The 13,696-nt window shown below is 56.0% G+C and overlaps 1 protein-coding gene across 1 annotated transcript in view; it reads left to right on the top strand.

The window, feature by feature from the left end:
* The window catches only part of CACNA1I (calcium voltage-gated channel subunit alpha1 I), a 186,550-nt gene that overhangs the window by 137,934 nt on the left and 34,920 nt on the right, over positions 1-13,696 (top strand). The window contains exons 10-13 of the mRNA XM_049885216.1: positions 2,061-2,482; positions 11,717-11,868; positions 12,767-12,952; positions 13,227-13,344. Of these exons, the coding sequence (XP_049741173.1) occupies positions 2,061-2,482; positions 11,717-11,868; positions 12,767-12,952; positions 13,227-13,344 (878 nt within the window). The remainder of the gene's footprint in view (positions 1-2,060; positions 2,483-11,716; positions 11,869-12,766; positions 12,953-13,226; positions 13,345-13,696) is intronic.

Genomic DNA, 13,696 nt, shown 5'->3' on the forward strand with positions numbered 1-13,696 from the left:
CCTGCCAGGGCTAGCTCGGGGGTGTGGCAGCTCAGACACGGCCCTTGCCCAGTGAGAATCTCACTGCCCCGTGTGGGCTCTGCCCCTGGGTTACGCCCAAAAGAAATGAGCACTTTTCTGATCTCAGTCTTGTAACACTCTAAATTCCCCACTCTTGGTTCCTGCTGCCACTTCCCAACTTGCTAGCGTACCTGAGTCGTGGAGGGATGTGGGGCCCTTGAAATAAAGGGACCCATGGGCCTGCCCCCCAGGTGTGTGGGTATGTTGGGGACATGCGCCACTTTGTGGTCTGTGGTTGTTTCTGAGTTAGTCCCTGAGGCTTGGAAAAGGCTTTCTCATTGGTTTTCTCATCGGTTCCAGAAAGCAGTGCTGAGAGGGAAGCAGAGTGAGGAATATTTCTCCCCAGTTTTCAGATGGGAAAACTAAGGTCCAGAGAGAGGAAGGGACTCACTTAAGGTTGCACAGAGAGTGTCAGTGTCAGTGTCAGTGTCAGATGCTCGGGATCATGGACCGTCAGAGGACTGTGTGGGCCTCGGGCTTCTTACCTGTAAAGTGGGGATAAGAGGATCCCTCCCAGCACGCTGCGCATGCACAGTGGGAGTTAGCCACCCCAGGCCCTGCTCTGAAAAGTCCTTATCTCTCAGCTCTCGTGTTCTGGGAATTCGAGATTACTGGGAGGCAAGCAGGAAAATTCATCCGCAGAGCTGCCGCCCACCTCCTCGGGTGCCAGCCATCAGGCTTGGCCTTGGAGGAGGCTCCAGGTGGCCTGTGGGCTGGCCTAGCACGTGGCCGGAGGAGTTGGGGTCTGGGCACAGCTGGCAACCAGCGTTCCTGGATGACGCAGGGGAAGGGTGTCTATGCTGAGGGGCTTCCTGTTGCCGCCTACTACCCCCTCTTGGGAACATGTATGCAGGGAAGTCCTGGGAGGGGGGCTTCTAGAAGGAGGTCTTGGCCCCCTGGCCTCTGGGCCTCCGTGCCTCCTCCCTTCCCTAGGAAACAGGTGTCAGGAACACAGCCCTGCGTACAGGTGGGTGAAGCGAGGCCCAGGGTGGGAAGGGCTTTGACCCATCCTCCAGAGACTGAGGTGGACCAGACTCCCAGCTCCAGGGGCATGAGGGAGCCGAAGGGCCTTGTTCGGGGCATTGGGAGATATTTGGAGGCCAATGTGGACATGAAGGGTAGGCCGTCCATACTTTTCTTTTCCTTGAATATTATTTTTTTCCTGCTTATACAAGCAAAACATGTTTACTCTAGGAAAATACAGAAAAATATAAAGAAGAAATAAAACCAGCTTCAGTCCCACCACCCACAGAGAAGCCTTTTGGCAATGGTTCACAGATGACAGGCTTCTCACAGCACTCCTGGCCTGGAGGGATGAAATCTCTACCCACAGCCCTCCCGCCTGCTCTCCCAGGCGCCAGCCCGACTGACCACTCCTGTGGAGGGGAGTCCAGGGGCTTCTAGATGAGAGCTTGCCCCCTGCCCTGGGGCTCTGTGCCTCCTTCCTTCCCTGGGAAGCAGCAAGTCTGTATATGGCAGGAAGAGTGAGGACCACCGAGGTCACCTTGGCTTCCTCTGAGGGGATGTCTGCCCCCGTTCCCCACCTGCCTAGATCTTTCTGAAGCCCCTTCCTACCCCTTCCCCAAACCCCAGGACATCAGCAAGCAGGGCCATGGGGAGGGGCTAAGGTTCCAGGAGGGCCTATTCAATAACTAACCCAGGAAGTGATGAAGCAGTGACAGTTACTACGTGCACCAGGCACTGTTCCAGACACCTCCATGTATCGACTAACTACATCATCGCAATCACCCTGGGAGGTGGCACTCCCAGCCCCCTTTTACATAGGGCAGACCAACGTCCAGAAAAGCTCCCGGCCACTCTGGCTCCAGGTGGGCTGGCTCCATGCCAGGCTCATTCTGGGCACACACAGGTTGTGTTCCAGGGTCAGGCAGGGCCAGTGTGTGTGGGTGTGAAGGCTACCTCCTTGAGACCCTCAAGCCTGCCCCAAGTCAAGCTTGCCCCAGTGTGGACACTGACCCTGCTCTCTGTTTGCCTTTCAGAGCTGTGCCCAAGACACAGCCCCTTGGACCCGACGCCCCACACACTGGTGCAGCCCATCTCTGCTATGCTGGCCTCCGACCCTGCCTGCTGTCCCCGCTGCCAGCGTGAGGCTGGCCGGCAGCCCTCGGGCCTGGGCAGCACTGACTTGGGCCAGGAGGGCTCAGGCTCCAGGGGCTCAGGCGGGGGCTCGGATGAGGCAGAGGGGGACGGGACCCAGAGCAGCGAAGACGGGGCCTCCTCGGGGCTGGGCAAGGAGGACGAGGAGGAGCAGGCGGATGGGGCAGCCCAGCTGTGTGGGGACGTGTGGAGGGAGACACGTGCCAAGCTGCGGGGCATTGTGGACAGCAAGTACTTCAACCGGGGCATCATGATGGCCATCCTGGTGAACACAGTCAGCATGGGCATCGAGCACCATGAGCAGGCCAGTGTGGTGGGTGGGTGGCTGGCAGAGTGGGGGGCAGAGGGGAGGGCTGGGTGCCCAGGCCCCTGCCGGCCCCATCCAGCCTGGGCTTGTTGAGCACCTATCGTGCAACTGTCTCCCTGTCCCCCTGACTTCACTGGGTCTGAGTCATCCAGGTGACCTTGGTGCCCAGACCAGGGCCAGGCACAGAGGAGGGAGGCATTCAGGGTATCTGATGAATGAGTGAATGAATGAATGAGTGAATGAGTTAAGCTGCGATAGGGCTGGGTGGGAGTCAGATTGGTCTTTTCCTCCCAAGCCACACAGCCTGGACACCAGTGGACCCACAGCCAGTCCCTACCAAATCTAACCTTCATTCCTCATCTTTCCATGTGACCTTTCTTGTCTGACCTCCCTAAAACAGCCAGAATGGGCTTTCCAGAGGGCCAGTCTGGCGGGGCTCTCCTCTGCTCCTGAACATCCATAGCTCCCCTTCTCCCTAGGACACGACCTGGACCTGTCCACTCAACATTCAAGGGCCTTTGTGATCTGCCTGCCGCGTATCTTCACCAGGAGATGGGGCCACCTCCTGCCCTGGCACCCGGCATGCACGTGCCCTTCCTGGCTCCTCCACGCCCCCACGGCCCCTGGCACTTGGGGTGGTCCGAGGTGGCCCTGTAAGGGCTCTCCCATCTCACTCCTTGACTGAGCCTGTGGCTTCTTCTGTCCTTGACTCTGAGTGCGTGGGGTGCATGGGGGTGTTGGCTGAGTTGAACGGTGTGCCCAGACCTCTGGCCACAGGGCGTTTAGAAGTGAAAGGGGTTCAGAAACGATGTAGCCAGAGTGGAGGTAGTTTGTGGGACAGGGAAGCTTCTAAGAGGTGGCAAGAACACCAGGGGGTATACAAAAGGAGGGTATTTGTGGGACACAGGATGGAGAGGGCTTAAAGGGGGGGTTAGTATCGATGTCAGTTCATAGGTCACACCCAGGGTTGACAGCCTGAATAACAAGTCCAGTCCTGGCTTTGTTTGTAAAAACACCATTTTTTGGCTCCTATCAGACCCTAGAGTCCCTGGGTGATGAGAACAGTTAAGCATTCGACTACTAGCAGAAAGGTTGGTAGTTCAAATCCACCCAGAGGTGCCTTGGAAGACAGGCCTGGTGATCTGCTTCCAAAAGGTCACAGCCTTGAAAACTCTATGAAGCAGTTCTGCTCTGCATACCATGAATTGGAATCAACTTGACGGCAACTAACAGGAACAAAAACCAGACCCTAGGTAGGTTCCCTCCCTAAACCTGCACCCCATCCCCATGAAGGCACCCCCATCTTGCAGCTGGTGACCGTGAGGTCTAGGGAAGGGAAGTCACTGGTCCAAGATCCCCCAGCCAGTCAGGGGTCAGATTTGAACCCACATCTTTCTGTGGCAAGACTGACTACCCCACAGGACTGAGGATTTTGGCATTGCCTTTCCTTGCCTCTTTTTTGCCCTCTTTCTGCAGAGCCCGCACCCACCCTGGCTGCACCCTGCTGTGGGCCACACTCTCATTTCCCTCTTCATTAGCTTGCCAAGTGCAAGCTCCATTCAATTAACTTAAATGCGGCCCCTGGGGCTGCCGCACTCTGGAGCTGCTGGTTTGCCAGCCATTCCAGCTTAATTAAAACGGTCCCTGGGGAGGGCTGGTGGGGCCCTTCTATACAGAGCTCACTCACCTGGAGGCCAGCCTCTGGCCTTTGCCTGGCCCCAGTCTGCTTAGGGGTGGAGGCCTGGCTGGGCCGGCACTCCTGGGGAAGCCGCCCCCTAGAGAACAGCTGCTTTTAGAGTGCTGTGGCTAGTTTGGGTAGGGCAGCACCAAGAGAGGCCTGTCACAGCTCTGCTACACCAGAGCCTGGGCACTGTCCCGGCTGGCGGCCTGCTCAAACTAGATTGTGAGAACCAGTTTTCAAACACTTCAAAATTTTGCAAGCTGGTTGCTCCTTGGAAACCCTGGTGGCGTAGTGGTTAAGTGCTACTGCTGCTAACCGAAGGGTCAGCAGTTTGAATCCGCCGGGCACTCCTTGAAAACTCAATGGGGCAGGTTCTACTCTGTCCTGTAGGGTCGCAGTGAGTCAGAATCGACTCGACAGCACTGGGTTTGGTTTGGTTGCTCTTTAGAAGCAAGGATGGTGAGACTGTGTCACATGTACTTTGGACATGTTATCAGCAGGGATCTGTCCCTAGAGAAGGACATCACGCTTGGTAAAGTAGAGGGCCAGTGAAAAAGAGGAAGACCCTCAACAAGATGGACTGACATGTGGCTGCAACAATGGGCTCAAGTATAACAACGATTGTGAGGATGGCACAGGACTGGGCAATGTTTCCTTCTGTTGTTCGTAGGGTTGCTATGAGTCAGAACCGACTCAATGGCACCTAACTACAACAAGCTTAAAATTGGCCGTGGTAGGAGTATTTATACCATGGAAATTGGCATACACTACAAATCCAGGCTACGTGTCAGAGGCCTGTTTACCAGCTTACTACTGGCCCTTGCTGTGTCACCCAGGCCCAGCAAGGCCAGGGCACCTCTGTCCTCTGGGCCCAGCCTCTCCCTTGGCCTAGCCTGTGCCCTCTCTCTCCATTGCCACACACCGCCTGATCTCACCTTAGAGCTGGTGGTGCCTCTGCTCTCCAGCACTGTAGGCGTTGTGTGGTTCCGGAACCATATTTTTCCCGGCAGCCCCCACCATTGTGAGGGAGGCCGTTCTCACTGCTAAGTCTTCTGCTCGTTGACCTTGGTTTTCTCATCTGTGAGGCAGGTGCCTCCCGTGGTGCCCTTCCCCTCATAGGGATCGGCTGCCGTTTACTGAGCACCTACTAAGCGCCAGGTCCTGAGCTAGGGCAGTGCCATCACGTCCTCACAACCACCCTGGAAGCCAGTATCATCACCCCTCAACCCCTCAACACTGCTGCTCAGAGATAAAATTGCTCCCCCACAGTCTGGGTTCCATCCCTGCTTCTGCTGTTGACCAGTGGGATGACCTTGGGAAGCTATGTGGCGTCCCTCAGCTGGTGTTCCCATTTGTGAACGGGCCATCCACCCCCTTCTGACAGATCAGCTGGAGGCTTCCATGCATCGAGATGCCTGGCACATAGTAGGCGCTCAATAACCAGGACTGATCAATGAATCCTTCGCCTGGTCCTTCCGCCCCCACCGCTGGGGCGAGTTTATCATCTTCTGTCTGAAGCCTCCGAAAATTAATTAATTAAAGAAAAAGTGAGGGGGAAGGAGGATTTTAAACACATTCTTTTTAAGGCTGCTCTGAACGGCAGCGGTTGTTTGCCTGGGCTCTGCACAGGGCCTGCTCGTGGGCCCGCTGGTATTTTTACTCCACTCTCCCTGCTCTCAGACACCACTGGTGACAAGCGATCCACCCCCATATTTATTTTGAGCACCCCTGTCTGAGGTGGCGCCTGTGGGGAGAGGTGATCCAGGGCCGCTGAGCGGGACACGGGGGTGGGGGACAGCAGGAAAAGTGAGGGGTCGAAGCTTGGTGCCTACTGTCTACTGGTACTTAGCACCATGTCCTCAGCTCTGTGTAGGTCAAGAAATCAAATGATGTACTGCATTGGGCAAATCTGCTGCAAAAGATGTCTTTAAAGTGTTAAAAAGTAAAGATAACACTTTAAGGACTAAGGTGTGCGTGACCCAAGCCATGGTGTTTTCAATCGTCCCATATGCATGCCAAAGCTGGACAATGAACAAGGAAGACCCAAGAAGAGCTGATGCCTTTGAATTAGGTGCTGGTGAAGAATATTGACTATACCACGGACTGCCAGAGGAATGAACCAATCTGTCTTGGAAGAAGTACAGCCAGAAGGCTCCTTAGAAGCAAGGATGGCGAGACATCATCTCACATACTTTGGACATGTTATCAGGAAGGACTGGTCCGTGGAGAAGGATGTCATGCTTGGTGAAGTGGAGGGTCATGGAAAAAGAGGAGGACCCTCAAGGAGATGGATTGACCCAGTAGCTGCAACAGTGGGCTCAAGCATGACAACGATTGTGAGGATGGCGTAGGACCGGGTAGTGTTTCGTTTTGTTGTACATCGGGTTGCTATAAGTTGAAATCGACATGACGGCACCTAACAGCTACAACAGTCTGAGTGCCACGGCCAGGTGGCCACTCATGCAGCCCTCGTCCTGCAGGGGTGTTGATGTGGGGGAGCTGTCACAGGGGTCCCACCTGCCCACTTTCCAGCCTGCCCTCAGGGAGCTCTGTGTGCTGCTGAGGGTGGCGAGCATGCAGGGTAAGGCAGAGGCCCAGGCCCGGGGTCAGGGAAGCCTGGGCATGGTTTTCCTATACAAGCCTCCACTTGCTCATCTGTAAGTGGGTTGGTTGGCCCTGCCTGGTCACGGGGTACTCAGATGAGAGTACGGAGGTGAGGTTGCAGGTGTCCGTGGCCACTGGTGGTCCCCGCTGCCTAAATCATGAAGGATCCTATGTCACCGGGAGCCAGCTCGCTCACCTTGAGGTGGCAGATGCAGGGAGCGGCCTGGAGAAGGTAGCAGGTGAAGGGGGCTTCGGCCAGGCAGGGAGGAGGGCAGCACCGAACAGTCCCCGTGACTGTGAGACTGCATGGGAAGCAGGGAGGTCAGTTCACTCGGGCTGCCTGGGGGCTCCTAGGGGAGGCCAGGTTCCTTTGTCATCATCTCTTGTCACTGCATCATCACATTGCTACCTTGTGTGAGCCTCATGGTTGTCCTATGGGGTAGGCACAGAGGGTGTCCTAGCCTCACTGGGCAGGTGGGGAAACTGAGGCTCAGAGAGGTGAAATGGCTTGCCCAGGGTGACGTGGTGAGGGCCTGGCAAAACTGGCTCCAAGAGCTGAGGTCAGCGTTGGGCAGGTTGAAGTGGAGGTTACAGGAAGCCAATAGACAGGGAGGCATGGGTCAGAAGGCATGGCTCCTGGGAACAGCCTTCCCTCTTCCCTGCCATCACCTACTCTTCCAGGCTGTGACTTCTCCTGAGCTGGGCCAGGCTTCCCTGCATCCTTATCCTGCCCTGGAATTGGAGGGTGGCCTTGGGTGCTGTTCCTTGGCTCAGGTCGCAAAGTAGGAGAACCAAGAGCAGAGGATCTGCTGACTAGGCATTCGGGCAGGGGTGCAGGGAGCCTCCCAGGACAGAGCTGACCCCAGATAGGGGCACGTCTACTGGCCCAGCCTCCACGGGGCTGCATTCAAGGCCCCCAAGTCACTTGGAAACCTGGTGGTGCAGTGGTTAAGAGCTATGGCTGCTAATCAAAAGGTCGGCAGGTGCTCCTTAGAAACCCTATGGAGCAGTTCTACTCTGTCCTATAGGGTCGCTATGAGTTGGAATCCACTCGACGGCAACAGGTTTGGTTTGGTTTGATTTAAAGTCAGTGGACTGGTATATTCTCCCGGGCAGAGGAGGACGGGGTGGCTTAGCCTGACATTTCAGCTCTGTGGGCTCCAGGGGAGAGGGAGGCACCAAGGTGGATTGCAGTCAACGAAGGCTTGCCGGAGGTGGTGGCACTGTCGATGGATCCTGAGGGATGACTAGGAGTTCATCGGTTAGATGGAGAGGAGAGACAGACTCAGGGACTGGGAACATCGGCATTCCCCAGAAGGGTCCTGAGCCCTTGGGAGGATATACACATGGGCAGGACAGACAGCCAGCAAGCCAGGAGGCTAGGCTTTAGTGTAGGCTTTATCCTCAGGGCGGTGGGAGCCACAGAAGATTTGTAAGTAGGGGAATGGCTGTGTCAAACTGGAGCTTCAATTCAGGAAAGTGGGGCAGGTGAAGGCAGTACGGGCCATGGGGAGGTAGGTGGGACCAGAGGGAGGGGAGCTGGGTTTGAGGTCTGACTCCACCACTGACTACCCATGGGTCTGGGCAGCCACTCTCCTCTCTAAGCCTCAGGTTCCCCATCTATAAAATGGGGATAATAAAGGGTTGTTTGAGGCTTAGATGAGAGGATGCATGGAAAGTGTGTAGCTGTCCAGGCCCTTGGGAGGCAGTTAACCAGCACTGCTGCTGTCAGTATCCTGACTCCCTGCTTTCCCCCGATAGCCCTGGATGGAGTACCAACTTCTCCCCTAGACTCAGCCCCACCCAGGAGGATAGTCACACTTAGTGGACTCCAGGTGACACCAGGCCTCCCACCTTGCTCTCCAGGAAGGAGGAGGAGCGTGCTGGGCTGGACAGGTGCCAGGGGCCAGCTTAGAGACCCCTGCCCAGTACGCTTTGTCTATCCCTGCAGAAATGGCCGGAGGCCAGGCCATCATGGGCCACCCAAGCCGGGCACTAGGCAAGGATGTGGTGCCCCTGCCCTGCCCCTGCTTGACCTTTCTTCCTCACCTACTCTCTAGCCTCCTGCCTCTGGTGACCTGAGTTTTCTCTGCCCCCAGCCACCTCTTTCACAGGGTGGGTCTCTGCCATCTCTGTTGGCCTCTCTGTTGTCTGTCTGTCTGACTCCCAGAGTGCCTTTTTATGGGTCCTTTCGTATGTCTGTATCTGTGTTTCTGTCTCTCTATGTCTCTGTCTCTCTGTGTGTCTCTGGCTCTCTGTGTCTCTGGCTCTCTGTGTCTCTGGCTCTCCGTGTCTCCGGCTCTCTCTCTGTCTGTGTTTCTGGCTCTCTCTAGGTCTCTCAGTCTCCCCACACCCTGCCTTTGCCTCTCCGCCTCAGTGTCTATATCCGTCTGTCTTTCGAATCTCTGTCCATCTCTCTCATCTCTGCTCTATCTCTTTGTACACACCCGCCTCCCCACGGTCTCTCACTCTGTCTATATTTGTCTGTCTGTCTCTTCTGCTCGCTGTCTCTCTCTCCCAGAAAAATGCTTGCAGGAGTGATGGATGGTCCATTAGAAAAAGACTAACAGGTGTGCGCTCGCTGACTAGGGAAACAGCTGTTGCGCGGGAGGCGGAAGCCCGCAGTGACCTTTCGGAAGAGAGCGTGGGGCCCACATCAATTGTGGGAGTGAGTGTGCAGCCGGTGCAGGAGGACGAGTCACTATCACAGGCTATCAGTGGCCACGGGCTATCAGCGGACACCCTGTGACCGCTAGGAACTTAGGCTCTGGCTCAGCCAGGGATGCCAGCTCCTCCCACCCAGGCGCCCGCTCAGGTCCCAGTCTCCCTTTGAGACCATTTTGTGAGTCAAATGTAATTACGGCTGGAATTGGGGCCGGTTCCTTTTATCTGGGCTTGAGAGGAGCTGGCAGTTTTATTAGATTTCCCAGGCACCAGGCAGGGAGCGGGTGGTTGGGTTGTTAGTTTTTTTCCTTCTCTTTTTTAACCCAAATGGAATCAAAGTCAGGTCGCTGGAGTGCCCTGTCACCCTGTTGATTGACCTTGGGTGCGTGATGTCGAGGGGTGGGAGACCCTCCTGCTTCCGTTCTCAGCTCTCCCGCCTCCTGGTCTTTGCTCTGGGTGGTCCCTCTGCCCAGACACCTTCTCTTCTTCTCCCTGTCACCTGCCTGCCCCCTCTCAGCTTCTAGGTCCAGGAAGCTGCTCCTGACTCCACTACGACTGTTCCCCAGGCCCCTCAACTTCCCTCTGTTATCAGCACTCACTGCCTTGTTAGCTGTGGGTGCCGGTCTTTGCCACCAGAGTATGTGCTCCTTGAGGGCAGGGACAATGACGGCACACCCACCACTGTCTACCCTGGTTAGCACAAGTCCGCGCATAGTCGAAGCTCCGAAGTATCTGCGGAATGCATGCAGGAATGAATGAATTCAGGTGGAGAGCAGTTTGGAGTCAGACTTGGTAGTGTCTAGCTCTGTTACTTCCTTGCTGGGGGCTCTGAGCAGTCACTTCATTTCTCCAAGCCTCAGTTTTCTCATCTGTACAATGGAGACATTAATAGTGACCTTGGAGTGGTGCAAATTGTTAACGTGCTTGGTTGCTAACTGAAAGTTGGAATCCACCAGAGGCACCTTGGAAGAAAGGCCTGGTGATCTATTTACGAAAAACCAGCCATCGAAAACACTATGAAGCACAGTTCTACTCTAACACACACGGGTCACCATGAGTTAGAGCCGACTTGATGGCAGCTGGTAACCGCAACCTCACAGTTTGTGGTGAGGAGTCGGTAATCGCGTGCAGTGTCCGGCTTAGCATGGGGCACGGGGTCAAGGCTGAGCCCACCCTTCTCTGTGACTCAGGTGGGAAGGACCTGGTGCAGGGCAGTGAGCAGAAACTAGGCACCTTACCGTTTCCAGAGGGGCCGCGAGGGGAGAGAAAGGGCTGGACCCTTAGCAGAGAGGTTTGCAGCGAATGTGGACATCTTCTGTTTGGCCGTCTCATTTTATGGATGAGGAAACTGAGGCCCGCCCAGAAGGGGACTTCCCAGGGTCACATAGCCACATAACATCCAAGCCAGGCCTGGAACCAGGGTCTGGGTTCCTCAGTGGGTCCGTTTGTTGGGCTTCACCTGCTCCTAAAAACCACATGGCAAACAGTTCCAGGGGCGGAGGAGGGCTCTGTGGACAGGGGGCTGGTCTCCCTTGGGTCAGCTTGGGCAGGTCCCTTAATCTCCCTGGGCCCTAGTGTCCTCTCTGAAAAGTGGGTGAAGGAAGCGCCACTGCCCAGAGTAGTCAGGTGGTGAAGAAATGTCATATGTGTTCTATGCACGGTAGGTGTCTGGTCCCTGTCGCCCTTCACTGAACACGGTGAGTCTGCAGCCACTCGTGACCCCAAGACGCCCATTGCTGGGTGGAGGAGAAGAGGGGAAGGCTTGTTTGTGCAGACAGTGGCTAAGAGGGGGCCCTTGGAGCCAGGCTGCCAGGGTTCAAATTCTGACTCCCTATTTTTTTTTATTGACTAGCTGCATGGGAAGTGCTCACTAAGTGGGGCAGGGTTATGAGCAACAGGGAGTTTCCAGAGACCCCTGACCTGCTTTCCCATCTTGCTCTGCGTCTAGCCCTGTGACCTCAGGCGGCTTCTGAGCCTCAGTTTTCTCATCTGTAAAATGAGTACAGTAATACCTCTTTCAGTGAAGAAATGAGCAGTAACAGCATCATTTCCAAACTTGTGGAGGTCAGTCCTGCGGTCCCCTCCTAGTCCCAGGCCCACCAACTGCAGGGGCCTGTCAGAACCCCAGGGCAGCAGAGGTGAGAGGCCCTCAAGGCCATATGCAGGGGGAAGCCTGAGCCCCAGAGAGGACACTAGGCCTGCCTGTCTCCCCGGGGGTCCTGGAGCTGATGCTGTCTAGCTGGCCTGACCAGGTCCCCACCCCCCACCCCATGCCCCCACAGCCCGAGGAGCTGACCAACATCCTGGAGATCTGCAACGTGGTCTTCACGAGCATGTTCGCCCTGGAGATGATCCTGAAGCTGGCTGCCTTCGGGCTCTTCGACTACCTGCGCAACCCCTACAACATCTTCGACAGCATCATTGTCATCATCAGGTACCCCTCCCGCTGCCCACCTGCCCCAGCCCCACCACCCAGCGGAGGGGCTGAGGAGGGGGATTCAGTGCTTTGGCCCCCAGCCCACCACAGAGGGGATTCGAACCAGCGGTTCTTTACCTCTCTGTGCCACGGACCCTCTGGCCACCTGTTGAAGCCCACAGGCCCCTTCTCAGAGTAATGTTTTAAGGGCACAACATAAAGCCCACGACCTTCCAAAGGGAGCCAATTACACTGCGATACAAAGTGTTTAAAAATTCACCGTTCAGCAGTATGTATCCTTCTTGATTAATGCGCTAAACAGCAAGATCTAGCAGCGGGTCTGTGACTACCATCATTCCAAAGAAGGGGTGAGCATAAATAATATTGGGCAATATATGCATCAGCTGTCACGTCATGTGAGAGGACCAGTGATTTCATCTGGTGACAAATTCTCTGTGGTTTGTTTACATGCATAATTGAAAGAAATGCCACATCTCAGTAAGAGGTCAGTGACATTCATTGTTCTCTTGAATTCTAGCCACAGATATTTCTGGGGGCCCATGGACTCCAGGTTAAAACCAAAAACCAAACCCGTTGTCGTCGAGTTGATTCTGACTCATAGCAACCTTATAGGACAGAGAAAAACTGCCCTGTAGGATTTCCAAGGAGCAGCTGGTGGATTTAAACTACTGACCTTTTGGTTAACAGCTGAGCTCTTAACCACCGTCCCGCCAGGGCTCCGGCTCCAGGTTAAGAGTCCCTTATTTAGAGAGTGCCACGGAGCAGTGAAACCTGCAAACCATGTTGGTTGTGCAAATGAATGAAGGAATGATGGAACCTTTCCACCTCACTGTCCTCCCGGCCTCCCCACCGTGCTGCCCACTGACGCCTGTCTCCCCTCTCCCCACGGCCACAGCATCTGGGAGATCGTGGGGCAGGCAGACGGCGGCCTGTCGGTGCTGCGGACCTTCCGGCTGCTGCGGGTGCTGAAGCTGGTGCGCTTCATGCCCGCGCTGCGGCGCCAGCTGGTGGTGCTCATGAAGACCATGGACAATGTGGCCACCTTCTGCATGCTGCTTATGCTCTTCATCTTCATCTTCAGGTGAGCCACACCTGCTGGGCTTGCGGGGGGGGGGGTGGGGGGCTGTGGGCGGGCACCTGGGGAGGGCGGGCTGGCTGAGCCTCTCTGGGCCAGGCCACCGCATAATGTGGCTCTAAGCAAATCACTTCCCCTCTGAGCCTCAGTGTTGGCCTCTGTAAAGTGGGGCCAGCACTGCCCCACCCCTGACTCCGGGTGGATCGGAGAATAAAACCAGGCGGGGTGGGCAGAAAGCTGGGTGCATGCGTCCCTCAAGCTGCCCTCGCTTGCCCCCCAGTATCCTTGGGATGCACATCTTTGGCTGCAAATTCAGCCTCCGCACGGACACAGGTGACACAGTCCCCGACAGGAAGAACTTTGACTCCCTGCTGTGGGCCATTGTAACGGTGTTCCAGGTGAGTGGTGGGCGTGTCTATGCGCCTCACGGGAAGGGGGTCTCTCCCGGCCTGCCGGCCAGGGACGCTTTTCAGAAGTGCCCTCATCTCTGAGGATCCAGAGAAGAGGGGTGACCTGACAGGAGGGGGATCCGCGGGCACGGCCCACTCCCTGCCCCTCCGCTCGGCTCTGAGACTTTGTGCCATTGTGGTTCTTCTCTGAGGCTGTTTCCTTGTGTGTAACATGGGGACGAGGACGCCATGATGGTTAAATGAGTGGGTGCATGTCAAGGGTCTGTCACACCAGCGTCCCTTTCTCCAGGACGGTGGGGTCAAAAGGGGCCAGAGAGGAAGAAGGGCAGGCTCCCAGGTC

The sequence above is a fragment of the Elephas maximus genome, chromosome 4 (assembly GCF_024166365.1).
Source record: "Elephas maximus indicus isolate mEleMax1 chromosome 4, mEleMax1 primary haplotype, whole genome shotgun sequence".
Taxonomy (NCBI): domain Eukaryota; kingdom Metazoa; phylum Chordata; class Mammalia; order Proboscidea; family Elephantidae; genus Elephas; species Elephas maximus.